General features: G+C 42.3%; 1 protein-coding gene across 1 annotated transcript in view; it reads right to left on the bottom strand.

The window, feature by feature from the left end:
• LOC133420696 (zeta-sarcoglycan-like) overlaps nucleotides 1–19,650 on the bottom strand; it is a 109,203-nt gene that overhangs the window by 52,401 nt on the left and 37,152 nt on the right. The window contains exon 3 of the mRNA XM_061710458.1: nucleotides 19,322–19,423. Coding sequence (XP_061566442.1) covers nucleotides 19,322–19,423 — 102 coding nt within the window. The remainder of the gene's footprint in view (nucleotides 1–19,321; nucleotides 19,424–19,650) is intronic.

Raw genomic sequence — 19,650 nt, 5'->3', positions numbered from 1 at the left:
TAATACAACATCCTTGCTAATGAAGATCACCTGCTCGGGGACACAATAACTTAACTATGATTATATATCTACGGAAGAATCACCCATCACTGATATTCAAAGTCATGCAGTCATAGAGTGATATGTGCAATGCGTTAAAAGAGTTATGATGTCTAACGTTGGTTAAATAAATCATTATCAAGAGAGATAACATGGCTGATTAACTAGCTAACATCAACTAACCATTGTGGCTCTTTAGTTGTGTAGGTATTACTATAGAGGGAATGATGCAGTGTGAGATTGACAGACGGATCGGTGCAGTGTCCGCAGTGATGTGGTCGGTGTACCGGACCGTCGTGGTGAAGAAGGAGCTGAGTAGAAAGGCAAAGCTCTCGATTTACCGGTCAACTACGCCCCTACCCTCACCTATGGTCATGAACTTTGGGTAGTGACCGAAAGGACAAGATCGCGGATACAAGCGGCCAAGATGAGTTTCCTCCGCAGGGTGGCTGGACGCTCCCTTAGAGATAGGGTGAGGAGTTGGGTCACCCGGGAGGAGCTCGGAGTCGAGCCGCTGCTCCTTCACATTGAGAGGAGTCAGCTTAGGTGGCTTGGGCATCTGTACCGGATCCTCCTGGACGCCTCCCTAGGGAGGTGTTCCAGGCATGTCCCTCCTCCCATAGGGAGGTGTTCCAGGCATGTCCCTCCTCCCTAGGGAGGTGTTCCAGGCATGTCCCACCGGGAGGAGACCCCGGGGAAGACCCAGGACACGCTGGATAGACTATGTCTCTCGGCTGGCCTGGGAATGTCTCGGAGGAGCTGGAGGAAGTGTCTGGGGATAAGGAAGTCTGGGCATCCCTGCTGAGGCTGCTGCCCCAGCGACCCGGGAACGGATAAGCGGAAGATGGATGGATGGATGGATGGATGGTATTATTATGTTGTATAGGTACAAAAATCATTTGACTACAAAGCCAACAAATATTTTTGTGAGGTAGGTTTGGGGGAGAGCAGACACGCTGTTATAGATAACACCGGAAAAGTTAGCTGGAAGTCTACTTGTTTTGGAAACAAACTTCCTTCAGTTGTTTGACTATGAAGTGAAACTGTATAGGCTATAAATATTCACTGCTGGAAACATTATTGCTCCTCTGCAACAAGGCAGTATTGAGGCATCCATTTGGCCAATTGTACCTCCTTCCTGTAAACGCTAGAGGCATTTTACTATTTCATGGGGATTTATAGAGGTTTTGCAGAAATAAGGTGTCACCTTTCTTCAGCACCCTCCCACGGGGCCATAAATATTCACACTCAAATATAAATGACAAATGTAAGCCTCTGGGAAAAAAGAAACATCATTTTGGCATGATTTAATTTGAAATGTGGTAGGAAGCATGCTGCCATCTTGCTGCTGGTGATCACACATGAATGGTAGTTGCTACACACTGGTTGGTCTGCAACCAAAGACTGGATTTATTAAGATTATAAATGCATGTGCAGCAGGAAAGACATTATATGAGCAGGAAAGACATTATATGAACAATCTGCAACAAAGACCTTTCTCTAGCTGGGTTTTCACTTGTACACGCACATCCATTGAGCATGAATCGATGGGTGTGATTGCTGGAATTGAAATGTAATGTGAATGCAGATCTCTTCCAACACTGAGCGCTTCAGAGAAACAGATTGTTTGTTGTTTTTGGTTTTTGTAAAAAAAAAGCATTTAAAAATAGACTTACATAGGCTTTGTTAATGTTATTGCTTTTGTACTCTAAAATCGATGTAGCACCCCCTCCCCATCCAGCTCCTTTCTGACTTAAACTTAAATGGCCTCTTTCTCAGAGATCGTCTAGGAAACATCTCGTAGTTAACAAACTATAAGACCAGAACGTCACCCACTTTTCTCTTGAGTCCACAAAATATCAATACAAGTATTTTATCAAAGTGTTGCGCCAACTGGCGATGAAAGAAAATGTTGGGTAAGCTTCTTTTTGTTTGTTTACGTGTTCATGCTGCCCCTGTCAAGATACTGCCCTGGGAGGGCTGAACATGTTTCCCTAAATCTGCCCCCGATACCTAATGAATTAAACTAGACAGGAAGTAGTACATTTCAGTGTTGGTGCATGAACGAGTTCAAATGAACGCGTTCATTGAACAAGTTAATTTCTGTGAGAACGTTGAACTGAACACAACATTTTTGCAAATAAAGAACTTGAACGAGTTTCAGCTTCACTGTTTAGGTCCAATTATTACGGAATACATTTCACCAGCGGGCGGCGCACACGTTTAAAATACTCGACGAGAGGACGACTTCACACTACATTACCCACAATGCAGTGCACACACTAGCATAGCAACGGGCACCAGCTCCACGGCAACGGTGGTCCGAGCCCGGTGCAGTCTTTACATGACCAGTGAAGAAAGAGACGTTGTGGACGCAGCATCAGCGTGCCGTCAGATGTTGATCAGCTTATCATTATTTGCGGGAATTTTACATATCGTCTCCCAAAGAGTCTGACGGTAAAAATCTAAACTTTATGTGCAAATGATGTCTGCCTGCGCTGAGAAAACAAGTCAGAGCGTCTGCCTCGTCAACTTCACATGGTAAACGTCATGTGGAGTTAAAGCATCCGTCCAGTTTGAGAAAATATCTGCAAGTCCTTGACAATCGAAAAAAGTCATCAGGAAAGAGCAAGAAGACCCAACAGGCCCAAACGACCCCAGTCCCACTGCTGCTCCTTCAGGGGGTTGATTTACCTGCAACAGGTAGACAAGCTGATAATGGACTATATTGTTGGAGATTTACAGCCTCTGAGTAAAGTTGAAAAGCTACTAGGACAATACATGATTGGATACAGTGAACAGTTATAGGATAGGGTGGCGTTTCAATTGTACTTCTCACCTTAAAATACTGAAATGAACTGAATTTGAACTAGTTCAAAGTAAAAAATGGTGAGCTATGAACGTGAACTGTTCATTTTGAAACTATGTGAACTGAACTTTGAACTTTCTAGTTCATGAAAGTATGAACTTGCACAACACTGGTACATTTACCTTCAGCTCCTCTTCCTGGTGAGGTCTTTAATGAGCCCAGTCTCTGCAGCAAGGAGCAAATATTTCTCAGTTCGGCAAGGACGGGTCAGTTGATATTCCCGCCGGTGAAACCGAACACTGATAGCGCAGCATCTGGCTTCAGCCCATTCAGCCGGACTCCCACACTCAAAGCGTTCCCTCTCCTTATTTGCATAAAAATCAAAGTAGTCACAGCAGACTCTTTGTCCTGGTCCCACAGGTTCATCACAGGATTTCAGCCAAGCTAGCCAAGCTTGCTGGCTCAAACAGCGTGATAACAGACTGCTTTACTCTGGTCCTTTTGTCTGCTAGTACTTATTTGAGTATCCTGGGGAAAAACAAAATGAGCCCGCTTGTTTTTTTGCTATGCTCATTGCCTCCTTCCATCTCTACCAGCACTGAGGATGATTGGCAACGTTCAATGAAACTAGCAACGACTGATGCAAATCTGAAATAAACTTAATAAACTTAAACTAAATACAGCCACAATTACTTGAATTTCAGGTCAAATTGTGTCCTTGCATTATTTACATTATTTCTACTTCAAATAATTAAATAAATCTCTCCATATAAACTCAATTTTTAACACCAATAGGGCTTGGTCGTCTTGACGTCATTACTTGGCGGAGCCGCCATTTCCGATGCTACATTAGCTGCTCTTCGGACCCCTGCGCAATGTGTACAGAGGTGCTCCCTCTTCGTTGTGTCTTACTTGTAATCGTTACTTTCCGTTATTCTGCAAACCATGGTAACCAGTTGCTGTGTTGTAGCTGCAGCTGCTCCACACATAACAGACGTGGGGAAAAGATCGCTAATGGTGTAACTTTTCACCGCTTTCCTGCTTGGAGGCAGAACCACGGAGACCAAGCATCTGAGATAACAGAGAGTCGTCGGCTTGCTTGAATCGCAGCTGTAAGATGACCAAACATAACCTTCCACAGTATCCCGATTTTGATGAGAGTTTGCTCCTTGCCTTTTCATTCTGGTAAGTTAAAGATAGTGTACGATTATCTTTTTATACATTGTCTCTCCTTCAACCGCGACACCACACACATACACATAGAAGCGCTCACACAAACACACGTAAAGGCAGTCACAAGGCTAACACTATGCATTACATATACGTGACAGTCATAATCATGACATGGCACCTGTAATGACTCTTTGATTTCTTACATGTCATGATGTAAGTTAGATAGTGTTAGCCTTGTGACTGCCTTTACGTGTGTTTGTGTGCGCGCTCCTATGTGTATGTGTGTGGTGCCGCAGTTGAAGGAGAGACCATGTATAAAAAGATAACCGTACACTTCTTTAACTTACCAGAATTAAAAGGCAGGGAACAGACTCTCATCGAAATCGGGATACTGTGGAAGGTTATGTTTGATCGTCTTACAGCTGCGATCCAAGCGAGCCGACGACTCTCTGTTATCTCAGATGCTTGGTCTCCGTGGCTCTGCTTCCAAGCAGGAATTCTATGAAAAGCTACACCATTAGCGACCTTTTCCGTTAATTATCACTATTTTCTCCAAATACCGGTCCCTGGTTTTCTTGTTTAAGGTATCCCGGTAAATACCAGTTCCTTTCCGACCTTTTAACATTTTTTTTTTGCGTTCCGTGCTACCACACTGCTACTACACCGCTGTTTGTTTACACTCACGAGGAAATGGCTGCCGCGTCCCAGAATGCACCTTGGGGACCAAGCCCTATTCTGATATTTGAAACTGTTGAGCTGCACTTTTGTACTTAAGTGACTGCTTTTATTTTATTCATAAGAACTAAATGATTTATTATATTATTTTTACTTAATACTTCTACTAATGTAAAAAATGTGGTCAATAAAAAGTTTCCTGGGTTTTTTTTGCCTTCACCATTAGGGTACCAGTTTTATTCATTCAGCTAAGTGAACCAGCCCGGCTGAAATTCTTACTCATCGAAGTATTGGAAATAAAAATATTGGCAATGAAATCATTCCTTGTTTATGAACACTCAAGTTCTCGGAACCACTCAAGCCCCAGATTCGTGTTCTCTAAAATGTATTGCTGTTCCTTCAATCAGCTTTTCGGGCTGTGAGAGCTCTATCCCCCTACTTAGACTTCATCTCATGCAGGTTTCCATTGGCAGTGGTCCGAGGGGAAATCCATGGTTGGGACAGTATTTTAGTTTGAAATGTTCAGCCTAGTTTAAAATGACATATGCGACATGATGTGATAACAAAGGTTGGGCCAAGTTACATACATTGTTCTGGTGTGTTTTATATAAAAATGCTGTGTAGAAAACCAAACCTAACCAGATCAAATGTACTCAAATATATTCTGAACTTTTCAAGTGTGAAAACACTCATAAATTCTTTAGAGTTGAGGAAAACTGTGCAGGGAGATTACACTCTGGGGGTTCATCAAGCCATTGTAGGCTGCAGATAAAAGTTTCATTAGGGCCATTAGGGTATTCACAACTATCAATATCAAGTTTCATTTTATTAACAGTGATTTAATTACTGGCATGAATAATAAAAAATCTTCTAAGCCTTTGGTTTTATGAGAAACAATGTCTTTTCTTATTCCTCTTGCATGGTGTATATTTGTTGACCTGGGTGACAAGCGGCTGCTTGAAATTCCATGTGCAAGGATAAAAGTGAAAGTCAGAATGAGTCAAGCTCAAGTGAAGTGATAAATAATACAGTAGCACAAGTGCTGACATACAGCAAAATAAATGCATCGCAACAACAGACGTGCCTGATGGTAAGCCTGGTCTTCAGGAAAGAAAAATAAAATCTACTTATTTTTAACCTGCAGTCATTTTCTTCCCTATTGGTTTATCATGGGCTATAACCGATGTAAACTAAATGTGGGACTGAATTACTCCCTAACATGCTCTTTGCAACACTGGTGGAGGAGCAACTTGATCTGTAATTTGCTGCTGGCTGCCAGAGTTACTGTCAAAAACGATTGGAGCATTTCTACAGTGTTTATAGACATCATGGCTTCAATAACAAGTACTGGAGTTGAGGGGAGATGAGGGGGGATGGCATCCCCCCCTGAAATAAAAACGGTCCAAATCATCCCACCTGTAAAACTGCCATCCCCCCTTTCCATCCCTTATGTCATTTCATCAATGAATGTGGTTTTACTGCTATTTCAACATTTACAGTCATCACCAGAAAAATAACACCAGAAAAATGTGACAATTTTCACCTGTTTCAAGTAAATTTTCACTTGAAATAAGTAGGAAAATCTGCCAGTGGGACAAGATTTATCTTCTCATTACAAGCAAAAAAATCTTGTTCAACTGGCAGATTTTTATACTTATTTCAAGTGAAAATCTACTTGAAACAGGTGAAAATTGTTGTTCTTTCCAGTGATGAGTCTTGTTTTAAGTGTAATGATTTTTTTTACTAAAATGAGACATTTTAACTAGAAATAAGACAAATATTCTTGTTAAGATTTTGAGTTTTTGCAGTGATCCATTTTACTTATCCTGTGAGGGACAGAGTCATATTGATAAGTTCAGAAAAGTGTTTTTTATTGTTGTGTTTTGATGTATTTGATGTAAGCCCAGTGGATATTTAAAGCTTACAGAAGGCTGCATTTAACTGCTGCTATGTCATTCCTGCAGTATTTCTGCAGGTGTTTTGGTCACTGCTATTATTTGTAATATATTATATTATTTGTAATCAGCACAAATTATCTGTCCCCATATGATAAAATCCACCATCCCCCTGATTTTTTTTTTTTTTACAACTTGAGTACTGTCAATAACTGATAAAAACTCAGAGCACTAACTGGTACTGAACGGCAGGTTTAGCAGCTCCAGATTTAAAAACAGAGAAAATATACCATATTTATCTTTAACATGCTACTATTCACTACTGTGCCCTGTGCTGTTGGCATAATCCTAATGATGAAGTTGGTTGTCATGAGACTTGAGAACAGCGTTGTGTACTCTTGCATTAATTCCAAAACCGTAATCCCTGCTCTGTCTGGTCATGACATATTTCCTTAGGTGAGAAATATTGAGTGACCCACAGAGATTTTTGTCCTGCAAATATTTCTGGTGCAGGTAGATAAGAGGGCCACTGCACAGCACCGTCTGTAAAACAAGACAGTAAAAATGTCTGCAGGTGGTATTGTCCCGGGGAGTGAAATATTGGCCTTGCCCATTGTTCATCTTGGACAACTGCTTGGTCTTGTGGTGGGTTTTTTTATTTTTTTATTGCTAAGCACACAAATGTTCTATTTAAAATCACCACTTAGCTCTAACTACCACATCACAAAACAAGAATAGGCAATTCCAAATTGTTTCTCACTCTGCCGTGGCAAATTGGACCTACTATCGAGCCACTTTCCCTATTAGTGTTCTCAAAATTCAAATTAACAAAGGAACCCTAGCTTGCACTGCTTCAAATTGCTTTCCGTGCCATGCCTAATCACTGAAAAGCGGGATGATCCAAATGAGAGCCTGATTTGTATGGAAGAAGGAAATCTGGATCAACTTTTTAGCTAGAGCTCGGTTGGATAATCTACCCAACATCAAAGAGGAGAACGGGGAGGGAGGAAGTGTTAGGGGGAATTTATTGCATGGGCTTGATTGGAAACCCAGCAGGGAGATTCAGGTCCCCCTGTAATTGTGTGTAGTCTCTTAAAGGTTGTATGTGACCTGAAAGAAGCCATGAGCCAGCCTATTACCCATCTTCTTGCGATGGGAGAGCCTGATAGTGCGCTGTTGGAGGACGGCAGGAAATGAGGAAGTGTATGAGGTGGAGAGGGGCAACACACTGAAAGAGAAAGCAATATCTCTAATCTAGGCACAATATAAGGTAACATCAAACTATTGTCAAGTGAGCTCAGAGGAAAGTTGGCCTTCGCTGTTAATTAAATGGTCAAAACTTGAATACTTGCCTGCAGATTTGGAGGGATCGTTCTCCTACAGAGCTTTTCCCGTATGTTTAAGTGAGTGCTAGTAATTCCAAACATTACATAGATGCAACTGCGGTTGGTAGTACGTAGGTCAACACTGCCGCTTTATTGGACGTGTCGTATTACACAGAAAAATCAGCATTGCTGCGGTGCTCAAACCTTCGCCCAATCCAGGTAAGATATTTTTGAATTACTTTGAAGAAGTGTCTTTCTGTAGCATTTTGTAACAGAGCTTCAACAGCTGTATTTCACCAATAACAGCAAACAGTGCCTGAAACTAACACCCGCCCAATGGCGGGCAACATTTCTGTTTGGCGAGTAAATGGTGGAGGTTATCTGCCACACTGGTAGGTAAACGTTTTTAGATCAATCATCCCTGGATGGTGAATAGGGCTGCAACGATTTGTTGTCGACAAAAATTGATAATCAAAATTGTCGACAATGAATTCCATTGTCGACAATTGTCGCCAGACGTGTTTTTCCAACGGAGTGAGGCGTCTCACTTCAATACAATCTCTGCCGAGAGTTGCGCATGCACGATAGCGTCTCAGCGCAGCTGCGGGTAATAAAACTTCAAAGAGCATTTTAGCCTCGATACGGCGAATAAAAAGATAACTTGCAAGGTTTGCAAAGCCGACGTTGCTTTTCACGGGAGCACGTCGGTAATTTGAAGAGAAAGCACGTCGGAGTGTTGAACGAAACAGACTCGCCTTGGTAAGATGTTAAGCCTATTTTCATTTGTTAAAAGAGCATGAGGCAGGATTGAGGCAGGATTAATGAAAAAAATTCGTATACGTTTTAAGTTTTCTAGTAATAATGTCAGATGAAGCGTTCCAAACCAAAAAGAATGAGCCCTCTAGTGTATCTCTCCTTTGCCTTGAACAGGCTGTGTGCTGCAAAATGTGCTGCAATTGTGGGGCCGAATTTCCCGCGCTGTCCTGCGGATGTGACGTCACATGACGCTGCATGCACGTTCTCCCCGTTCTCCCGCGCCGGCTTCGCTGTTGGCTGCCGTACCCCCAATGGCTGTCGTGGTGAAGGGTGGCGCTAGAGAGTCTCATTTCTTAAAAGGAGCCTCATGCTCCTTTAAATTAATTCGTTTCATTCGTTAACTTTGTTTATTTTATGTCATTTATTAGTGTTATTTGAGCCACTAACAGCTACTCTCGTTGCTATAACCTCAATCATAATTGATGCTGCGCAAAAGGCGAAAAAGCTTGTGTGATGATGACAATGATGGGTTTGCATCTAACTTTCAGAACTGTCAATTATCCATCAAACTCCACAATAATCATGTTAACATTAAATCAGATAGATTTGTCTGGACATTTCTCTTGCGGGACGGGAGAAGACACTAAAACAATGCATCTCTATTATTGTGCATGAATTCTCAAGAGTTTTGTGGATGCGGGCGGGAGCAGAAGGAAAACAGTCCTGGCTTTAGTGCCCATCTTTCTTGTGTTTATTATCATTTGCCAAATAATTAAAGCAACCTCATACTAAATTTAAAAAAAATTACTAACTATCCGATTAGTCGACTAATTGTTTCATAGTCGGTGACTAGTCGACTATTAAAATAGTCGTTAGTTGCAGCCCTAATGGTGAACGCGTTGTTTAACGCCTGCTGGTAATGTAAACGTGAGGCGTGTTATTGCCTGAAGCCGAGTCGAGGGGAGGGAAGACGACTCGGGAGGCGACATCTAGTGGTACTACGTTACACGATGAACCGCTGTCGGTTTGGCCTCGCTGGCGTCACCAGCATCAGAAGAGCTGGATGATGAAGAAGACGGAGCAGGTGGCGGAGCCATGTTGAATAACCCAAATCTTCAGCCGGCAGTTTCCCTCTGCCACTCCTGCTGTTGTGTTTACTGAAACCCAAAAACTTCACAATCTTTAGTTTGTTAATGATCCGAGTTTCGTGTCTTGCAAAGTCGCAGCCTGTCATTTAGTAGCCAGTTGCAGATGACGGTTCTGTAATAAGCGGATTTTAGAGCTGACCCACGAGTTAGGGGCGGGGCCAGCTCACCACACCACCCTGTGTCAATTAATGTAGAAAGTAGGCCTGTGTTGAAAAAATCGATTTCCCAATTCTTACATCGATTCTCATTTTAATTCCTAAAAATCGATTCATATGTCTAAAGATCGATTTTTTTTTAAATTTTTTTTTTCTTTTATTTATTTATGTATTTGTTTTTTCATCATTACATTACAACTTTTGGTTATTTTTTTGTTTATCCCCAAAAGGAATGTTTTGTTGGACACGAGAATAACTGGTGCCATGTTTTTGCCTTTAAATATGTTTAAAGGTGTGAAAACATTAAAATGTTAGGTTATAATTGCATAAATTGTCTATATTTCATTACTTTATATACTGTCTTGGGGTCACATTTGCAAAAAATGCTGAAAAACCAAATGCTCAAAAATTAAAAACCAAAATAGACCGAAAATGGAACAAATAAAAACAGAATGTGGGAAAAAATAAAACCGATTTCATCCGTCTCTGTTTCCTCCCTGGATCTGTTTGGTAATTCTGATCCACACGATGTTTCTGAAAGCAGTTCTATCAGCATTCTGGGAGCGGATTGGTCCTTACAGCATCATTAGCTGCCAATACTTGCTGTTTAATCTCAATATAATACTAGTAATAATAATAATAATAATAGATTTTATTTGTTGGCGCCTTTCTGAGCACCCAAGGACACCTTACAAAAAACATAGAAAATACGAATAAAATACAACAGGAAATAAAATAGAATACAAAAAATTTAGACTGGATATGCAAGTCTGAACAGGTGGGTCTTGAGGTGAGATTTGAATTGTCCAATGGACTCAATCTGACGGATGCAGGGGGGGAGAGAGTTCCAGAGTCTGGGTGCAGAGCAACTGAAGGCTCTGCCACCCATAGTGACCAGTTTAAATTTGGGTACAGACAGGAGAGCAGCTGAGGAGGAGCGTAGAGCACGGGTGGGGGTGTACGGGTGGAGAAGGTCTGACAGGTATTGAGGGACCAGGTTATGGAGAGCTTTAAATGTGAGGAGAAGAACTTTATATTGGATGCGGTGATGGACAGGTAGCCAGTGGAGCTGGATGAGGATGGGGGTGATGTGGTCAGTGCGTTTTGTACGGGTGGTGATTCTGGCAGCAGAGTTCTGGATGATTTGGAGACGGTGGAGAAGTTTGTTGGGGAGGCCAGTGAGGATGGAGTTGCAGTAATCAATGCGTGAGGTGACAAGTGCATGGACCAAGACCTGGGTGTTGTGCTGGGTGAGAGATGGGCGGATTCTGGCGATGTTCCGTAGGTGCATGAAAGCAGTATGGGTAATGTTACTGATGTGGGGGGAAAAAGAGAGAACACTGTCCAGAATGATGCCAAGGCTTTTGACTTTGGAGGAGATGTGGACCGGGTGACCATCAATGGAGATATTGAAGGGGTGGGTCTTGGAGAGTGTGGACCTTGTGCCGACGAGAAGGACTTCACTTTTATTTCCATTTAATTTGAGAAAGTTGTTTGTCATCCAGAAATTGATGGTGTTGAGACAGTCAGTAAGAGTGGGGGGGGGGGGGGGGGGGGGGGGGGGAGGTGCTTGGTTTAGTGGAGATGTAGAGTTGTGTGTCATCGGCATAACAGTGAAACTGGATTCCAAAGTGGCGGAGGATGTTACCAAGGGGGAGGATGTATACAATGAAGAGAAGCGGTCCAAGTACTGATCCCTGTGGAACGCCATGTGTGATGAGTGATGGTTGTGAGTGTACATTTTTGCCTTGAACGAACTGTTTCCTGTCAGAGAGATATGAGGTGAACCATTTTATTGCAGTACCAGAGACCCCAGTGCCAGCCAGGCGTTCCAGGAGTATGGAGTGGGAGATGGTGTCAAAGGCGGCACTGAGGTCGAGGAGGATGAGGATGGTGAGAAGGCCAGAATCTGCTGCCAGGAGGAGGTCGTTGGTGATCTTGATTAATGCAGTTTCTGTACTGTGTACTGTAGTAGTAATATTTTGCATAACTACAGTCATATAATTCATGCAACAGCTGAAAAAAACTGTTTTAATAACACTATCCCAAATCAATATCCGAATCGGATCGGATCGAATCAAATCTTGATAATCGATTCTGCATCTTAAGAATCGGAATCGAAACGATTTTTGACATTTGAATCGATCCCCAGCCCTAGTAGAAAGGACAGGCGACATGCTAAATTTGAGTGTTAAACGCAGGGTATCCACCAATATAAAAAAGGGCTAACGGTACATAAAACTGTGTCTTGGGACATTTGTGTCCCTTAGACACACACTGATTCTGCTGAGCGACTAAAGTACAAAGAATCTGACTCTATTTCCTCGACTGGCTAATGTTCTTCTCAATGCGAATGTTTCCCAATGAGAAGAAGTTCATGTTTATACCTTTTATTTTTTAATTAGATCAGCGGTGTGTTGTGTATTACACTGAGATACTAAAGCCTGCTCAGGTTGTCAAATATTCTTCTCCTTAACTGTGGAAATTAGCAACCAGAACAACACAAACCTCAAGGAAGACTGGAATGAGCTTGTCAGCGGACTCCTCTCTGCATTTCAAAGAGACTCAACTCTGCCCATAATGTGTTTTGTATTAGTTATGGCCTGAACAGCTGTGAACATCTAACTCCCTCAACTCTCTTTCCCTTTCTCTCTATTCCTGTGAAAGCCTTTTTAAACATTTAGCAAATTACATTTTTGCATATAGAAATCAGTCTTGGAAGATCCAAAACTGTTTTACAGTCGAGTATGGATAATTCCTTATACCATAATACTATTATACCATTATTTGTTCTATATACATTAATTAAGGTCGAAATTCTCATCTGTGCTTATGCTATTAAACTTAATATGATGTACTCAGAATAAATATGTAAATATATGCTCGTCTACTGCTCCTTTAACTCAGTTGAGTATGGGCTCTGCCTGCTCTTCATTATCCACTCTTGATTCATCGTCCTCTGACATTGGGAAGTAAATTGTAAATGAGGTGAATTTAACACTCAAGTTCTCAGATACACTGAAGCGCCAGATCCATGTTCTTTAAAATCTATTCTTTCAATAAGCTTTTGGGGCGGTCAGAGGTCTTTCTCCCTACCTAGACTTCATCGTAAGGCAGGTTTCTATCAGCAAACCTAAGAGTAATTAGTTTAGTTAAATAAACTAAATAAATAATTAAATAAGAGAGCAGAACTGTCCCAAAGGTGAGCTCCTCCTTGTCCTGTCAGCTGTCCTTCACAGTGACGGTCCCAGTTGATCTAGCAAGCCAACACTCCACACCACCTGGTGGTGGTAATGCACCACGTTTGCTATTTATTTAAAAAAAAGCAGCAAAATAGAAAAATAAAGACGATAACCATGGAAGGAGCTGCTGCTTTTTGTTTGCTGTGTTTGCTACATGTTGAAGGAAGATATGAATGAGAAGAGAATAGGGCTGGGCGATATATCGAGTATACTCGATTAGTGTTGTCCCGATCGATCGGGTCCAATCACGTCATTTTCAAAAGATCGGGATCGGCCAAAAAAGTATCGGGACTTACTGTTGTGGCTCGGCCGGCTGGTCTCCGACTCCGAGACCCGGTTGCGCGGAGTTGCCGCAGCGGCCAGAAGAGCCGGGCAGCTCCGCTCTGAGCCTCAGCTGCAGCTCAGAGCGGAGCCGCCAGCAGCTCCAGGCAAGTTCCTCTTAATTGTTTGCTTATTGCTCTGTGCCTATGTTTTAACATATATCAATTATTAAATCGTTTTATAATTGTATTTAACAATACAGACAGTTGATGTGTGTTTATTATAAGATTTTGGGCGGCGCCGGTGGCTGAAGAGACGTTTGTGCTGGAGGGGAAGAAGTGTGGTTAACAGAGAGCTAACAGCAGCTAGGCTACGCTCAGATTAACGGTCTGAAAGTTTTAAAAACAAAGAAAAGCTGTTGGAGAAAAGTGACTGTAGTGTTATGTACATGATTATCCGTCACTCGTTAATCATCTTTTGGTCCACTTTATTGACTCGGTAACAACACAGGGATGACGGACTGCTATTTTGCGGGGCCGGTGTTACGGTCTAAAGGGTTCCTCTCTGAACAACCACACTTGGTTCCTACGCTCTGCGTGACATCGTTACAACACAGTGACAGAAAACTATAACAGCCGCGATGAATAGCTGCTGCTATTCACTTCATGCTGTTGAGATTTCTGTACTAAGGTTAAGCCGAAATGTATTTGAATGTTCTTATTGATTGTGAGTTTGACTGGATTTCATTCAACTTTTGAACCTAGCAGGTAAACTACCTCCTTTTGAAGTGAAATTGATTTATTTTTGTTATTGCACTATTCTGCACTTTATGTTTGAGTTTACAATTTCATGTTTCTATATTCTCTGGCACCAGAGCTGATAAGCTTTGTTTTGATCCAATGATGAAAAAAAAAAAAATATGTCCATGTTGGAGAGAATGGACAATACATTTTTTTACTTAATTTACTTTACTTTTTTTACTTTACTTTTTTTTACTTAATTCATTGCCAAAATGTATCTGATCGGGAAAAAGTATCGGAAATGTATCGGGAGCCAAAAAAAGTGATCGGATCGGGAAAAATCGGGATCGGCAGAAACTCAAACTCAAGTGATCGAGATCGGATCGGGAGCTAAAAAATCCTGATCGGGACAACCCTATACTCGATGTATCTGAAATAAATGACTATATCGTGAATATTCGAGTATACATTGTCACGCATTTGCTTTTAGCCGCGGGCATTAAATTACGGGCTTTTCTCGCTCTCTCGTCTCGTCTCTCCTTCTCTGAGACATAAAACAAGCGCACCCTGTTACATACGTCAGTCAGGTGCTGTTGTCACTTCCGGTCACTTCCACCCCGCTTTAACTTTAACTTAACTTAACTCGGCCTGTTTGCGTCGTGAGTTCATCCGCGCGGTTGCTACGCGCAGCGGATTCTTTTCAAAGCAAACTGGGACGGTTTAGTAAAGACGGGAGGGGATGTTTCTCCTCACACGCCGCGCTGATGCAGCTCCAACTATCCGCTCAGTGCGACGCGTCCGCGCCGCCGAGCCTTTCTCTTCCAGAGCTGAGAAACGTCACCTAGTGTTGCTTAAATGTGGCCACATGAAATCAATCACTATCATGGAAACAAAGTCAAACAAGATTATATGACGTCATATTTCTAAAAGTAAGTGAAAGTGATGCAAAGTGAAGGAGGAGAGGATGAAACATTTCAGTCCCTACACCTACATTAGTCTTCATATAAAGGTGCTCTAAAGGCCCCTCCTGCTCAGAGCAGCTCATCCTGGTAAAACCGGGACCAGAACATGTTCTTAGTGTAACCGATGTATAAATAAGTTAGTTAATTTTCACCAAAAGTCAATTTTATTTTGGTAAGAAGCTTTTATTTTGTTAATTTCCTTTATTTCGTTGTGATGCGAGGTCACTTCCTGCTTTTTCGCGCACTTTTCTTCAGGCGGCTTTTTGCCTTTCTGAAGAGAGGTAAGACTTGTGCGCTCTGGTAAAAAAAAGTTGATAAAAAGGATGTTAAAGATACATAAACCTGTGCTATGTTTTTGTTATGCTGTATTATATTATTGTAGCGTGTTTTTCATTTAGGTGTGTGTGTTTTACTTTGTATAGCACTGCTGAGTATTGCTGGTGAAATCGGTGGTTTAAGCGAGGCTAGCCGCCATTTCAGATTGATTCTCATCCAGCTTTTTGTGGCTCTCTCTTAAAGGTGTTCGTCAGAGAGACTGATGAAAACGCGTGCTATACTGTTTTTTTTTCCTGTTGCACAGGTATGTTTTATTTTTGATGTTTGAACTATGTTTGAGTTAACAAAGAAAACTAAAAATTGCTGCTGGTGGGCTCTGTGACTATTTTAATGGGATGTATTTTGTGTAATTTAAATTTATATGGATGAGACGGCTTTTTGCCTTTCTGAAGAGAGGTGTTCGTCAGAGAGACTGATAAAAACGAGTGCTATACAGTTTTATTTTCCTGTTACACAGAGAAATAAAAATCCCGCCCAGCAGATCAGTTTGGCGCCTCATTCTTCACCCAGACACAACGCGTCATAGACCGGCTACATTAGCAAGATGTTCTTCAGACGGGGAGTCAGAGAGATGCAACGTGCACTTTCTGTTTTGAAATTACACTTTTTATGTTTGTGCCACTCACTGCGTAGTAACTGTTTAATAAATACAGTTTTGGTAAATTTGACTTATTCCCCCTTTTTGCATGAAAGTTAGTTAAAATGAGCATATATTAATGCAGTATGAACAAGAATGTTTTAATGTAGACATATAGAATCATCATACTGGTGTGATTGTAGCATCAAAGTGTTAATTCAAGGCTAAGGCAAAACATCGAGATATATATCGTGTATCGTGACATGGCCTAAAAATATGGAGATATTAATAAAAGGCTGTATCGCCCAGCCCTAGAAGAGAAGATTCAAACTTGAAGATTGCATCAACAGAGCTGTACTTCATCTGGTGCCGATGGCAAACCCACTCAGCACGGAGTCGGCACCACTGCCCCACTCAGCAGTTTTTTGAGCCCACAATGAAGTACTCCACCCCAGGCAGGGACTTGTCTCAGCTCTCAAAAAGTCTCGCTGCGGGGCTGCTACTGATAATAGAGGCATGTGCCAGTGGGGGAAGCCTGGCAGAACTACTCTAGACCTTCAGTAATGGAAACCGGGCCTGGAAGTTTGCAGCCAGAGCAGTGACCGGTATGGCCCAGGGCTACCGGCCTCGTTGGCAGTCAGATTCAGCTGCCGCCGCGGCTCGCAGACCCACAACCCTACGAGGACAACCCAGAGCAGCTCTCTGCAATCTGTTAGTACAAAAAAACAGCTAAACATGCCATATTATCTTTAAGAGAAAAATAATTCAGCTCTTTCGGCATTTAATTAACCACTCTTTGAGATATTAATTCGCTGCAGAGATGCCAAGTTCAACTAAAATGCAAAGTGCGAAGCAGCTGATGGCACCACAGACTGCAATGCAGCTGTCAAGTGAAAAACCACGGTCTAATGATGCATAAATATGTGACTTTATATAATTATGTCTGATACGGTACATTAAAATTCACCCCCTGTTCTGTTGTCATAGACATGAAATCTAGCTATGGAGACCATAACCAATTTCTTTACTCTATAAATATCTTTAAAGGAGCATGAGGCAAGAATAAGAAATGAGACTCCTTACTTCTTTGCGGCTAACGCTACTTAGCACATTAGGCCACTCCGACTCCTTGGTAATCTCATGTGATTTTCAAATCAAGCTCTAAATATGACTTACAATGTTATCTTACCTGGTCAGTAGGAAATGAGCCATGTCAGCATCTCTCAGTCCCAATTCAAGTTGAAGCTGCCTCCATGACTCAAACGCGTATCCGATGTTTACTCGTGTGCCTGCCCGTTTTTTACTCGTAATTTCTTTTCGACTCGCGACTTGTCTCTGATAAAGGCTTTGTTTTCTTCTTGGTAGCACTTTTTAGTGGGCTTTGAGCACAGGTGGAAAAAGTACAAAAATATTGTACTTAAGTAAAAGTACAAATTTTCTGCTTGAAAATTACTTAAAGGAGCTTGAGGCCGGATTGTGGCAGGATTTATTAAAAAAATCTGTATACATTTTAAGTTTTCTAGTAATAATGTTGGATGAAGCGTTCCAAACCCAAAAGAATGATTCCTCTAGTGTATCTCTCCTTTGCCTTGAACAGGCTGTGTGCTGCAAAATGTGCTGCAATTCGGTCCCGATTTTCCCGCGCTGTCCTGTGGATGTGACGTCACATGACGCTGCATGCACGTTCTCCCCGTTCTCCCGTGCCGGCTTCACTGTTGGCTGCAGTACCCCCAACGGCCGTCGTGGTGAAGGGTGGCGCTAGAGAGTGTCATTTCTTAAAAGGAGCCTCATGCTCCTTTAAGTAAAAGTAAAAAGTACCCATTAAGAAAATTACTTAAGTAAAAGTATAAAAGTACCTCAAATTAAATATAATAAAGTACCAAAAGTACATGGTGTAAAATGTACTTAAGTACAAAAGTAAAAAGTAAAAAGTACAAAATTCAAAGTACAAAATTATTTTCAAAAGGATTGCAAAGAAATGAAGAATCCAAGAATTTGCTTACAACTCTAAATAATGGTGATATTATTCTGAACCCTTTAGCGTTTGTTTCCATTACCCCATTTTAATTTTGTTGGCTTGAGCGTCGGCTGCCGCTCAAGGCTGATTTATGGTTCCGCGTTACAGCAACGCAGAGCCTACGGCGTAGGGTACGCTGCGAAGCGCACCGTACGCGCACCGTACGGTGCGCTTCGCAGCGTACCCTATGCCGTAGGCGTAAGGTACCTTACGCCGTAAGGTACCTTACGCCGTAAGGTACCTTACGGCGTACCTTACGGCGTAGGCTCTGCGTCGATTTAACGCGGACCGATAATTCCGGCTTCAGTCTTCATCGGTCCTCGACGCGACGGCGGTTCCTCCGGCCTTCCGGCCCGCCTCTGCAGCACAACTCCCCCGGGAGATGCGTCTCCTTCTCGGGGAGGCCGAGTCTCCCCGTCCGGCCCAGGTGTCTCGTCACGGAGCCGCCGCCGGGCAATCACGGGCAATTCACTCGCCCCCCTTCGTTCCCGTCCGCCTTATGGTTCCGCGTTAAATCGCCGCGTACCCTACGCCGTAGCTCTGCGCCGGTGTAACGCGGAACCATAAATCAGCCCCCGCTGTGCTGTTCTCACGGCAATAGCCTACATTTTCATTTAATGTAAGACTTTAATTTGTAGCGAGTAACGACGTGTCCAATTTTAAATATAGCGGATTAAAAGTAGGATTTTTTCCTTGAAAATGTAACGAAGTAAAAGTAAAAGTACAGAAAAATGAAAGTATCAATAAAAGTACAAATTCTCAAAAATCTTACTTTAGTACAATAACGAAGTACTTGTACTTCGTTACTTTACACCACTGGCTTTGAGTGGCACTGGGTCGTTTGCCGGCTGTGGAAGAATCCATGTCTACCCAAACAGAAGTTTGGATCCACCGCGCTCGTCTTCTTCCTGTATCCAAGCCGAGTGCCGTCAAGAACGCTCATGCAGCGTCATGTGACGTCACATCCGCAGCCCAGCGCGGGAAATTCGGGCCCAGAATTGCAGCACATTTTGCAGCACACAGCCTGTTCAAGGCAACAGAGAGATACACTAGAGGGCTCATTCTTTTTGGTTTGGAACGCTTCATCTGACATTATTACTAGAAAACTTAAAACGTATACGCATTTTTTTTCATAAATCCTGCCTCATGCTCCTTTTAAATCTGCCATAAAGCTGAACAACACGCGTGTCAGCGCAGACGGACTCACTTACCCTTCTGGACTGGATCTCATTGACGTACAGCGGCTGCAGAAACTCGCTGACGCCGTCCAAGTGGATCCCATCCTGGTTCAACCGGAGGTTTCCCATTCCATCCTGAAAAGTATTAATGATTATTAAAGGCGTTACGATGATCTATTCTGATGTGCCTGGTTTGATTCAAAGGACTGTAGTTTCATTGAGGCAATAAAATATTAATCCGTGCTGTCACTTAAGTGCATTTTGACCGAGGAGGAGCTGTAATCGCCTCAGAGACTAGTGGACAGGTCCTGAGCGACAGGGAAGAAGTAGGACATGACATTGAGGTGACAACGCCGTAGAAA

This window comes from Cololabis saira, chromosome 20 (assembly GCF_033807715.1).
Source record: "Cololabis saira isolate AMF1-May2022 chromosome 20, fColSai1.1, whole genome shotgun sequence".
In the NCBI taxonomy this organism is placed as follows: domain Eukaryota; kingdom Metazoa; phylum Chordata; class Actinopteri; order Beloniformes; family Belonidae; genus Cololabis; species Cololabis saira.
Note: the sequence above shows the minus strand (reverse complement) of the source record. Positions and strands in the feature narration are given on the sequence as shown.